The sequence below is a fragment of the Rhea americana genome, unplaced genomic scaffold, assembly GCF_003343005.1.
Source record: "Rhea americana isolate MKP2758 unplaced genomic scaffold, rheAme1 scaffold_217, whole genome shotgun sequence".
NCBI lineage: Eukaryota > Metazoa > Chordata > Aves > Rheiformes > Rheidae > Rhea > Rhea americana.
The window spans coordinates 1,384,542-1,396,270 of record NW_028186317.1 but is presented as its reverse complement, the minus strand read 5'-3'; the positions used below and the strand labels follow the sequence as shown (position 1 = coordinate 1,396,270).

Sequence of the window (11,729 nt, the reverse complement as noted above, 5' to 3'; positions counted from 1 at the left end):
TCAGGGGGGCTCAGGGGCCCGTGGGCTCCAAGTGACATCTCGGAGCTGCTGAGAGCYGGCCCTGGTCCCAGTGCCGTGGCCTCGCTGGGAGCAGGTCGGGCCCTACCCGGGWTCGGGACCCGTCCATCCTCCTCCACTCCTCGGATATCTCCTTGGCGCACGGCGAGGAAGGGAGGAGAAGGAACCGTTACAGTAAATCCTTTCGGTGTCTCCGTGCCAGGACCACACTGCACCCTGCCAGCTGGGGCTGTCGGAAAGGGGCCAGCGGTTCAGATTCCTCTCGGCAGCCAGATGCGCCTTTCCCATGCACGGGGAGCTGAGCTCAACCCGGAGGCTGAGCGGCACGCGGGAGCAAGGCAGGGTGGGTCGAGAGCCTCGCAGATACGATACCGCCACTGCTTCCCTGCCTGCAGCCAGGAGTAATGCTGGAGGTAGCCGGTGAGAGGAGGAGGCTTCGGGTGCTGGCCCTCTTCCTGGCCGGTGGTGGAAGTGCCACCACATTTTCTGATCATGCTGGGTCACAATTCTTGGGCTNNNNGCAAGGACTGTTGCATCTTCTTCAAGGAAAAATGACCCTAAACCATTGGAAACTGTTTTGGCTGCATTAGGCTTTGTGGTAGGAGTATTAAAGATTATTTTAGAATTAGCACAGAATAAGATGCCTTAGATGCTGACTAAACACAAAAAATGTAAAAATTTCTCCTGAAGTAGAATAAGGGATTTAAAAAAAAAAAAAAAAACAAAAAAAAAAACACTCCATGTGGTTGTCAATCTGACCTCAAATCAAAGCCATACCAACGAGGTTTCACATCTGTGCATCTTTCCCATCTTTGAAATCCGAGGAGCTGAGCAGGTTGTGACAATCTGCTAATCCAAATCATCCGAGTCCTGTGATTTAGGTGCACATCTGAAGCTTCTGCCAGYGGTCATTGCTAGAGAGAAAGTACAGACTAGGAGAGGCTGCTGGTGTCCTGAGCAGTCACATTTCTCCTGTAAAAGTAGAAAATCAGAGGAAGAAGAGATGCATTCGCCTAGTAAAACCCTAGTGTTGCTCATACCGKCATTTCCTTCCCACGCAAACTACTTGAGATACATCCTTGTCCAACTGTCCACACTGGTGGGATGCAGCCACCCTTCTTTCTTTATACTACGTGAGCAGCTGAAACCGTTTCTTGTGTTAAGAGATCTTGCACTAGAGCATCTGAGAGCTTCCCGGGCAGAAACTTGTGCTGAACCCAAAYGAAGAGGCCCATATATCCGTACGATGGCTGTTGATGGCATCGTGTGCTACAGTTTTCTATGGCACAAGATGGGTGTAAACTACTRCCACGCTGATTTGGTGATATTTTCCAGAAAAATAAACAGTCCCAGGAGAAAACTGGGCCCTGTGTTTGTCAAGTAGCATTAAGGTATGAATGCAGAGAAGGAAGGGGTTAATATTTCTGGGGAAAATAGGTGTGGGATGAATATGGCACGAAGGCTCCTTGCAGGGCATGGGATGGATGGCCAAACATAGCCACTAATGAGAGAGGAAAAAATGCTTAATTTTCAGCAAGGGGTATGGAGGGGAGGTTGAGGAAAGAGGAGGGAAAATGAAAGGGAGAAGGGAGGGGGAGCACGAGCACTGGCCACTCAAGTTTCAGGGCTCTCAGGGAAAAGTGGAGTCCTGAACTATTTTCCCAGGCTGTGAGAAGGCATCACAGCTGGCTTCCACCCCACCCCGGGAAAGGAGAGAGAGTCTGAAGTGGTGCCAAAGTCTTAGTGCTCGTAATGAAAACGAGAGGTTGGGAGGTTACGGAAGGATTCTCCCTGGCTGGAGTAGAAAGATGAGACTTTCTCCGTGTGCAGCTGCTCACCACATTGCCAAACTCGGGGAAAAATAATGTCAAGAGCCTCTGACAAGTTATCAGCTGCAGTTAAAAGGAGCTGACAAATGGAGGGTGGCAGCGGCGCTGAACGGGCCATAAATGCAGGTGTTACCAAGGAATTATCACCTTCCTGCAGCCCGGGCAGTAGTAAATCAGTGCTACTAAGATACYGTTCGGGGACGAGGACGTTCAGAGGCAGCAGGGAGTTTGGGTTCAGAAACGGGCTTTAGGGAGTAGATCCCGCCGCTAAGTTGCTTCACACCGATCACCTCCTAACCGGACTCGAGGGACTTGGGAGATAACCCAGGTCTTCATGGGGCGCCGGACAGCGGGGGATCCTCAGAGCACCCTGAACACACCGGCTGGGTCAGGGGCTGCGGGAAAGGGTGCACAGTTCCCGTTTTCACAGCCRAAGGAGAAGATGAGGATTTGGCCGCTTTCTTCCTTCTTTTCTCCTTCCACGTTCAGCTTAGAGCTACTCCCTGCCCCTCAAAGGGGACCAAGAAATCCTGCTGCAAGAGCTGTTCACGTAGTTTATATTAAACTACCTTCTTCAGCCCTAAACAAGGCACCTGGGGGTTTAATATAAAATACGGTGGTTTAATATAAACTATGTGAACAGCTCTTGMAGCAGTGCCTTTGCAACCAGCCTACATTTTAACAGCGCTAAATGCCCTTGGCTGTCCAGCAGCACACGATGGCTGAGCTGGAAGTAGGAGGCAGGTCCTCATTGCTTCGCAAGTGCGACCGGCTCTGCACACTCCTGGCGTCAGCTCCTTGCAAAGCCAGTGGAAGCCAGGCCTGATTTAATCAGCCAGTTCCTATTTTTGATAGCGTGGAAACCACTTCAGCTCGTCTCCTTGGTGTGCGCTCAATTTATTCCTTCGACAGATTTATTCATTTCTAATCCACCGTTTGCTAGCGAGGGCTCGTTGTGGCTACAGCCGTCGCATGGGCTGGCGCTTACGGAGGCGCTGTGCAAGCAACCGTTCTCCGCAGCCTGGGATGGAGRGTGGAAATAGCAGACACCAGGTGCCTTTAACCTCTGGAGAGGAGCAGCTAGGACCATGCCAAGAGACCCTTGAATCCTAGAGCACTGCAGTCCTGCTCTGTGGGTAACTCATTAACCRTGGAAATCGCTGTTAATTAACCCTTCCTGGAGCCCCTCCAGGTGGGCGTTCAAATCTGTGCCTTCTGCCCTTGCTTTCCGAGGCGCCCGCTCGGCGCCGTCCCGCTGCCCTCAGCGGGCAGTGCCAAAAGGAGCTGCCCCAAGGTGTCTGTGCTGCCAGCAGCCCGTCGCCAGCGGTAAAAAGACCCGGAAACTGCTGCCCGCGGGCAAGCGTGCGGTTAGAAAGCACGCGGATGAAGGGCTGGAGYCAGGACAAGTTCTTCCCGCGTTGCAAAACCCCATCGTTTGCATTCAAACGGAAAACACGGTGCCTAGAGCTGATAAAACCCTGAAGTCCCAATGTTGCATGTGTTTACCCATTTTGTTAGCTGGTTCATTTGCGGCCTGACAAGCCATCCCCATTAACGTACCAAAAAAAGCTCAAGTTTTCACAGGTCCCCGGAGCACAGGTAGTGCTCAGCAGGGTTCCTCCACGAGCAAGGAAGGTCTCAAGGGTCAGTTCGAACACCCCCAGCGAGCCAGCAAATGCAACCTGCTTCCGCGGCACGGTCGAGTTGCTACCCTCGTGCCCCATCCCTTTTTTTTTTTTTTTTTTCCTTTCTTTCTTTCTGCTTTTTTGGGTTTAGACCCATTGCCAGGTGCTCAAAATACGTAAAAACACGAGAAGGGCTTTGCACACCCGGGCAGTGCCTGGCCCGGACTCACGTAGGGACTTCGCGGCTCAGCCGCTTGCAGGCAGCTCCGAAGCCGTCCGCCTCCGAGCAGGCAAAAAGCGGCGACTGCCATGCAAGAGCTTGAGTTTCACAAGCAGCTCGGGCTATAAAACACTATCGTGTCACCCGTGCTGATTGATGGGTCCGAGGAACCCGTGAGGCAGAGCGACCCAGAAAGGATCGGGTTTTCAAGGGCTCAGCCGACCGACATCCTATCCCCCCGGCCCCGTAAGCCCAGCAACAAGCTGGGCTCGGTTGCTGGTGCCTCACTGGTGACCCAGCGGTGGCTGGAGAAGAAGGCTGCTCCACCAGCACCGTCTCTCCGTGGGCTTGAAGACCAGGCCGACGGCCAACGTGTCTTCTGCTCAGCACGTGCTCGTGAAAGCCACGGCGGCGGTTGCCTCGCTCCTGTCCTCCCGCCGGAGGACTGCGGCTCCCCGCGGACCCATCCAGACCTCGTCCGTGCAGCGCCCCGAGGTTTTGGGGCTCCGGGGAGCGCAGCGGGCTGGAGATCCCTTCTTCCTGCCTTCCTCTGGAATAGTTTGGGTTCCTCCGGCTTCGTCCGGGCAGCGTTGGCACACAGGAACGACCCCGCTTTGCACGTTCCCAGCCGCCTGGAGACTTTTCCTCCGGAGTCGGCTGCTGCTTGGCAGCCCGGTCCAGCCCTTAGGGCTGGAGCAAGGCCATTTCCGCTGGGGGAGCGGCGCGCGATCCCGRGGCGGTTATTTGCCAGGGTCGGGGGCAGCGGCGCTCTGCACCCTGCTGAGCACCGGCCCGACGGGGGCTTCTCTGCCGGGAAGCGTTTTAGGGCGCATCCCRGGGCGCCCGCTCGCTCCGGATGCAATATGGGGCTTAACTGTCCAAGCAGGCCCATGCAACGGTCAGCGGCACCCGGCAGACTGGGGAAATCTGCAGTYGGGGTGGGTTTTTTCTGGGATTGCTGCAATATTTGCATCGGGAGTGGGGGGGGGGAGGATTTTGCAGCATGCCTCGCGTGCTGGAGGAAGGCTGCTCCTCTTCTTCGGCGTCCAAAGCAGCCTTGCAGAACAGCCCCGCTGAGTCGCGGCGGCGGCAGCGGCAGGGGGGCGAACGCCAGGCTCTCGGCTTTTATTTCCCTGGATCGGGGAGGCGGCGGAGCCAGGGTGGGGGGGAAGCCAGCGAGAGTTGCCGGCAGGGCTGATGCCGCATCAATTAAACGTTTTCGGATGGCACCGAGAGCCGACGCAGAGCGAATGGATTATTCCGGGCGGGTTTTGCCCGCCTGGCATCGCGGCGCCAAAATGTCACATTTGTGATCTTAAATCAGCGAGCGCAAGACCCGGGGAGGAGCGGGGGGTAGGGGGAAAGAAAAATATCATGCGATGATATTAATAATCAGCACAAGGAAGGGGGGAAAAGAAATTCGTTGGAGGAAGCGGCTCTTTGCAAGTGATTTGCCAGGTGCTGCGTCCACGCAGATCGGCGAGGTAGGGGGAAGTAGCAGCCAAGCCGGAGCGGCAGATGCATTTTAAGCACCCGAGCGAAGGGCCGGGGGGAGGCACCGGCGCCAAGGGCGGCCCCGGGGCTCGTCCGCAGCGGGAAACTATGCGGGGCGAAACAGGGGGCTGGCGGTCCTGCACACRGAGGAGCTTGCGCCTAATGCCTGGCCACCGCGAGCTCCGGGTCCTCCGTCTTCGGAGGCCTTCGGCTGACGAGGAATAATTCATCTCCCGAGGCAGCAACTTTGGGGGGTTTTGCTTAAAAAAAGAAAAAAGAAAAAAGCGAAATTGCTAAAGCTTGGTCCAACACGTGGCATCCCTCTCCCCAAAGCTGGGGGTCCGCAGTGCCATGTTTAACCGGGGAAACGTTTTAATCCCGGAAAGCAGGAAGCGTCGGTGCTTAGGATAGGTTCTCACCGCTGGACCCATCTCCGGAGGCGCGGGGACGCCCTCCCGGAGCAGCTTCGGAGCGTTACCCGAGGCGCTTCAGTCTGGGAATCTCCCGGCAGGCCTGACCCGGGGGAGCCGGTGTTTTCCAGCGCTGGGGATAAGCCCAGCTTTTTAAAACCTTTCCTGCTTTTAATTCCAGCACTCCTGGCCAGGCAAGAGGGAAAAGTCCGGCGCATCTCGTGTCGGCCAGGAGGGGGAACGCGATGGCAAAGGGGAGCGGGCATCGCAGCCCCACTTTTCCAACTGCATCCCGGCTTTCAGCTCCGCTGGTAAGCCCAAAGCCCCTTGAAGAGGCGCGTGGCTATTAAATTAAGCCTTGAAATGAGAGTATTAACAGGAAACTTCTTCCATGTTTGCGTAAGCTTCTATTCCATCACCGGGCATCCCCCTCTTAAGCCGAAATTAGAGAGAAAAATCACATGGCCGAGGCCTTGTCCCTTTGCAGATTTAGGGCAGAACAAGTCGGAGGCAGCTGGGATCCAGCCTTTGCTCTCCGGCCCGGGGTTTCTGGTGCCAGCAGCACGCTCTCACCRCGCTCTGCCCTTGCCAGCGCGCTTACCCCACCAAGAAATCCCAAAGACTTTCTCTTTCTTGAGTTATCCATTTAATAATTCATTTCCCCCCTAAAATAAACCGTAATTTCTTGCGTTRCACGTAACTTGCTTTAAGTGCTTTCCAGTGCTCTGTGTGCGTCAAGCGTCAGTAGTACGGGAGCGGGGCCGGGGAGGCGGCGTCACTGCATGTAGGCGTAGCGCCACTCCGTCAAGGGCACGTGCGTCTCCTTGACGGCCTGGGGCGACGTCCAGCGCAGGACGTAGTGCGGGCCGCCGGGTTTGTCGTTGGTTCCTGTTTCGGGAGGAAAAGAAAGCGGCTGCGACAACGAGCCGGAGCAGGCGGGACGCGTCCCGCCAGGCGGAGTGCTCCGACACGAGAGACGTGCAGCGTTCAGCGCTCTCCTTCCCCGCCGGCGTTCTCCCTCTCACCCGAGACGCGGGAGCCTCCGAAAGGCTGCTGAGCCACAACGGCGCCCGTCGACTTATCGTTGATGTAGAAGTTGCCAGCGGCGTTTCGCAGGCGCTTCCTCGCTTGCTCCACGATGCTCCTAGGAGGAAGGGAAACGACCGGCTCAGCCCGGCGCACGGAGCAGACCGGACAAGATTGGTGCAATAAAACACATTGCATTTTAAACACGCTCCAAGGAACGTACGCGCTCGGCACTTGATTTAAGTTTGTCCTTGCTGGGTAGCGCAGAGCGCGGGGCTCCGAGCAACGCTGCGCCGCCGAGGTGGCCACCCCGCGCCGCGGCCGGCCCGCGGACTGACCCGCTGTCTCAGCGCGCCGCAAGGCAGCGGGACGCGAACGCGCAGCGTCCAGGCCGATTCTGGCACTTACTTCTCCCGGGCGAAGACTGCCCCCGTGAGGCCGTAGGGCGTCGTGGTGTCGATGAGCTCCAAGACGTCCTCGWACTTCTTCTCCGGGTAGACGTACACGGTGAGCACCGGCCCAAAAATTTCCTGCGGGGTAAAAAGAGAAGTGTTCAGACAGCAGGGAGAACTTCCCCGCGCGACCCACAGCCTCCGAAGCTGGAGGGCTTCGGAGCAGCGGGCGCTTCGGCGCTCAGCTAAAGCCCCGGGGGTAGAGGAACGTCCCCGCAGCACCTTACGGCGGTCAACTCGCTGCGGTGCCCAGCAGCCACCTGCGGCTGGGGGTCTGCGGCCTCTTTCTGCACCTTTACTGCTGTTTCTTCCCCCCCCCCGGCCCTGCGCAAGCTCCCACCGAGCTGCCCTCACCTCTCTCATGATAGGATCCTTCGGGTCTTTGCTCTCCACAATACACGGCTCCACGAAATACCCGACGCTGTCGTCGCAGCCGCCTCCGGCCAGGATGCTCAGATTGGAGGACGTCTTGGCGTGCTCGATCCATTTCTTTATACGGGCGAAAGACTGAGAAAAAATAAAAATAAAAATAAAAATAGAAGCCTGTGAGTTTGGGGGTCTCTGCTCTCCGGGAGCGGGGCTGCGGCACCGCGGGCGATCGCTACGCTGCTCCGAGCTCTCTTCCAGCTCAAGAGGGCTGGGATGAAACCAGCTTGAGAGAGGCAGCAGCTGCGGCACGGACGCCAGGCCAGGGAGGAAGGACTCCCTGCTAAGGCACCCAGCGAAGGCAAGCAGGCAGCGAGGAGGAGAGGACCGTGGTGTCCAGGTAGTTTCCTACACTGCTGGGAGCCAGAGATGCCGTCCCAGAAACGACAGTTTCTCCCCCMAAAAGGTACTTTTCAAGAGGGGCAGCAACAAAGCGAGGCAATACTTCGGGAAGGAGAGAGAGCTCCCACGTCCCTATCGCCGCCGCTGCGACTAAGCACCGACGTTCGCGCTTCACCCAAGGCTTAAATAAAACCGCTGAGCCGAGGGGCCGACGTGCGCCGCTGCCAGCGGAAACGGGACGCTCGCGCTTACCTTGTCGTCAATCACCGCGGAGAAAAACGTCCCGAAGTCCTGGACGGGCTGCGGGAGGAAAGAAAGGAGAACGTGCAAGGGCCGTGCTGCGCCAGGAGGGTAACTCCGAAGCAGGGAGCTGAAATTCCCCGAATTTCCCACCCTGACACACAGAGGGGGGCAAGCTACTGCTTTTCAATTAGTCTGCAGCGTTCGGTGACTTGCACAATCCTTCCCGCRGACTCTGGCTACAAGTTAATTTCTAATCACTAAAAAAAGATGACGGGGGGGGGGACAGAGGGCTGTGTGGGGGGAGAAGCAGTGGATAAAAAGCTTGGTTCAATAGGAATTAGTAGCCAGTTACCGCAGTCTCTAATCCCATCAACCACCCGCTGAGCCGCAAAGCCCTTCAGCAGCCCGGCAGCTCCACTCACGTCTCCCACTTTGATCTTCTTGTGCTCCTCCAGCAGCTTCTCTTTGATCTGGGGCCACAGCGAGTCCGGGGCGTAGAGGCGGGAACAAGCCGAGCACTTTTGGCCGCCGTACTCGAAGGCCGAGCGCAGGGTCCCGTTCACCACGCTGGACACGTCGGCTGAGCTGTGCACGAGGTGGAAGTTCTTCCCGCCGCACTCTGGTCTCCGAGAGGGGGAGGAAAAGGAAGCAGCGAGCGAKGAGTTTGTCCCGGCTGCGCGAGCCACGGCCGGTCCCAAACTCCTGAGCACCTCTAAGCACCCAGCGCTCGGCCTTAGCCGCCCTGCGCCCCCAAATTACCTCCAGCCAGACGCGGGAAGTTGCGGTACCGGTCCAGGTTCTCAGACACCTGCTTCCAGAGGCGCTTGAAAGTCCTGAAAGAGGAAAGAGGAGCTGGTTAGAAAGCTCGTGCATTTGCGTGCCACAGGGAAGGTGGAAAAGGCAGCTCCGGGTCTCAGCCCGGCTGCAGAGGAGCCCRTGCCGAACCCACAGGCCAGTCCCCGAAGGACCGACCGGCCTTCCGGGCGATGCCAGCCAAGAACGAGGCCCCAGATACCAAAGCAATGGGCACTACAGACCACCCCGAGATTTCCAAATGTAAGAAACAGCTACGTGTCACAGGGCAGAATAAAGAAGTTTCCTGCTCTTCTCCTTCCCCCCCCCTTCTTTTTGGTTCTTACTGTGACAAACCCCTTGGCTGCAAAACAATAAAAATGCTAATAAACTCCCACCAGGAGGCACAGCCGCTAATACTAATTTATGAGCTTCCCACCTTTAAAGCACGACGCTCATCAGACCATGTCATTTGCCGGTCGAGCTGGGCCCCGGCGTTTAATAGCCCGTGATCGCCCTCGGGAGCGACGCTCCGGGGCGCTCGGAGACGCTAACGCACCCTGAAGCGCYGGCAGAGCGCGACTTGGCAAAACGCCCCGGGGCAAAGCAGGCCCGCGCCCGCACGCTTACGGCACGCTGCCGGTGAAGTTGAGCCCGCAGAAGTGCTCGGAGGCGGTGATGGTGTCGCCGAAGACGGGCCCGTCCGCCGGCACGAACTGAACGACGTTGGGAGGCAGCCCGGCTTCGAGGAGGATCCTGTACACGGCGTAGCTGGAGAGCATGGCAGTGTCGCTGGGCTTCCACAGCACCACGTTGCCCTGGAGCGAGAGGAGAAAGTCAGAGCGCCCCGAAATGCGCCCCGCACGCCGGTGCCACCAGCTYGGGGCGCCACGGCCCAGGCGCGTCCGCCGAAGTCCGTCTCGCCGCCCGCGGCGGACGGGATCGGAGCAGCGACACCCTCGGCGGAGACGAGGGCGCCGGGGCTGCCCGGCCAGCGGAGCGGTGCGGCGACCGCGCCGGCCCCCGGCGCCGACCGCAGCGACCCGTCCGCTCAGCCATTGCCGGGGCACTGATTAACATCCGCCGATTAATAWATCACCRGCGTCTCGCGACTTCGATTCCAGGWACCGCAGGCCRGGGAGCTCCCCGCGTGCATCTGCTCCCCGTCACCCCCGCAAAAACAGATTTCCCAGCTCCTGTGTTAGCTTCACCCTCTTCCTTCGCTCTCCCCATTCCTCCCTTCCAAAATTCATGGGTTCASGTGCTGCATCTTGCATTACCGTGAATTAAAAGCTTGGTGCTCTCCCAYATCTCCTGTCGCTAGCACAGGGCACTGCTGCGGCAGGGGACCCCTGGGCACCAGGATTAAATCTGAGCTCCTAGTTAGCAAAGGGTTCAGGACAGGGTTTTGACCCGAGACTTGGGCCAGGGCCCCTCTCGTTGCTCCAGCTCGCCTCCAACAGAGGCGGACGCCCACCGCGACGCCCGCCGCGACGCTCACCATCAAAGCCGGAGTGCCGGCCAGGTTCCCACCGATCGCCGTGAAGTTGAAGGGAGAGACGGCCGCCACGAAGCCCTGCGAGATGGGGGGAAAGGGCCCGGTGAGGCGGCGGGCAGCGTGTCGGCTCCGGGCCGGGCCGGGAGCTCCGGCGGCCTCCGCTCACCTCCAGCCCCCGGTAGACCATGCTGTTGGTGCTGGCGCCCGCGCTGAGCGGCTGGCTGCTCTCCAGCTCCACCGCGTACTTGGCGTTGAAGCGGAAGAAGTCGATCAGCTCGGCRGCCGCATCGATCTCCGCCTGGATGACCGTCTTGCCCTGCCGGGGAGGGAGAGCAAAGGAACGAAATGGAGGAGCCTCCTCCGGGCCTGCCGCGGGCGGTTTTCCGGCTTCCCCCACGCCATGGCTGCTCTCAGCCGCGCGAGCCTCCTCCCGCAGGAAAGGGGGCCGCGGTCCGCAGGGGGGCTGCCGCACCACCCCGTGCCCCCCTCTTCCTTGGCGAACAGGGAAGAGCCCAGCGACAGGCGCTTCCGCCCTTGCAGCCGTTCGCCGCCGGCAGCTCCTCTCGGCCGCCCCCGGCCCCCTCCTACCTGCCCGACCATGGTTTTGGCCAGCACTTCCGCTCGCCGCGGGCCGCTCAGCAGCTCAGCCGCCTTGAGGAAGATCTGGGCCCGGTCCCCGACGGGTTTCAGGTCCCATTCGGTCCTCGCCGCCACGGCGGCGTTGATGGCTTTGTTAATGAGCTCCTGCAGAGCAGAGGGGGACAGCGGCGATGCCGAGGACCCGCGCGCAAAGTCGCCGCAAGCCCCTTCCCACCACAACCTCCATCCTGCGGCTCCCGGCGGTGATTCCGTCCGGGATCCCTGGGATTGGGAAAGCCAAGATCCTCCCCCGCCGTCCCCCTCCAGCACAAGGGAACCCGTAGCTGAGGCGCCTCGTCACCCCCGCTGGCCAGGCCGCTGCGGCTGCTGTCCCAGGCGCGCTCACCTTGTCGGCATAGCAGAACTTGGCCACCTTGTGCGAATGATTGAACGGCTGGAAAGARAAGGAAAAAAAACCTCCGTCATTCCCGCGCCAGCGCGCCTCCCCGTCGYGCCGCTTCCAGGCGGGCGGCTCTCGCCCCAGGCTCACCGAGAGCTGGTACCGCACGGCGGACGTCCACACCTCCTCTCCGCCGACCACGCACGGGACGGCTTCGGTCTTGCCCCTCAGCTCGCCGAGCGCCTGGCCGGGCAACGGCAGCGCGTCAGCGGCCGCCGCCGCCCCGCCAAGCCCGGCGCCACGTTCCCTTCGCCCCCTTCGCCCCGACGGGCCGAGCAGGGCCCCAAAGCGCCTCCCGGGCGCGGCGTTACCTCC

At 59.5% G+C, this 11,729-nt stretch overlaps 1 protein-coding gene across 1 annotated transcript in view; it reads right to left on the bottom strand.

The window, feature by feature from the left end:
- Positions 1-6,219: 6,219 nt before the first annotated feature.
- The window catches only part of ALDH4A1 (aldehyde dehydrogenase 4 family member A1), a 7,834-nt gene continuing 2,324 nt past the window's right edge, over positions 6,220-11,729 (bottom strand). The window contains exons 3-15 of the mRNA XM_085305235.1: positions 11,505-11,597; positions 11,361-11,408; positions 10,964-11,119; positions 10,542-10,691; positions 10,379-10,453; positions 9,508-9,695; positions 8,845-8,918; positions 8,508-8,704; positions 8,095-8,142; positions 7,429-7,581; positions 7,031-7,152; positions 6,622-6,740; positions 6,220-6,484 (exon numbers count right to left, since the gene is read on the bottom strand). Coding sequence (XP_085161361.1) covers positions 6,372-6,484; positions 6,622-6,740; positions 7,031-7,152; positions 7,429-7,581; positions 8,095-8,142; positions 8,508-8,704; positions 8,845-8,918; positions 9,508-9,695; positions 10,379-10,453; positions 10,542-10,691; positions 10,964-11,119; positions 11,361-11,408; positions 11,505-11,597 — 1,536 coding nt within the window. The 3' untranslated portion in view covers positions 6,220-6,371. The remainder of the gene's footprint in view (positions 6,485-6,621; positions 6,741-7,030; positions 7,153-7,428; positions 7,582-8,094; positions 8,143-8,507; positions 8,705-8,844; positions 8,919-9,507; positions 9,696-10,378; positions 10,454-10,541; positions 10,692-10,963; positions 11,120-11,360; positions 11,409-11,504; positions 11,598-11,729) is intronic.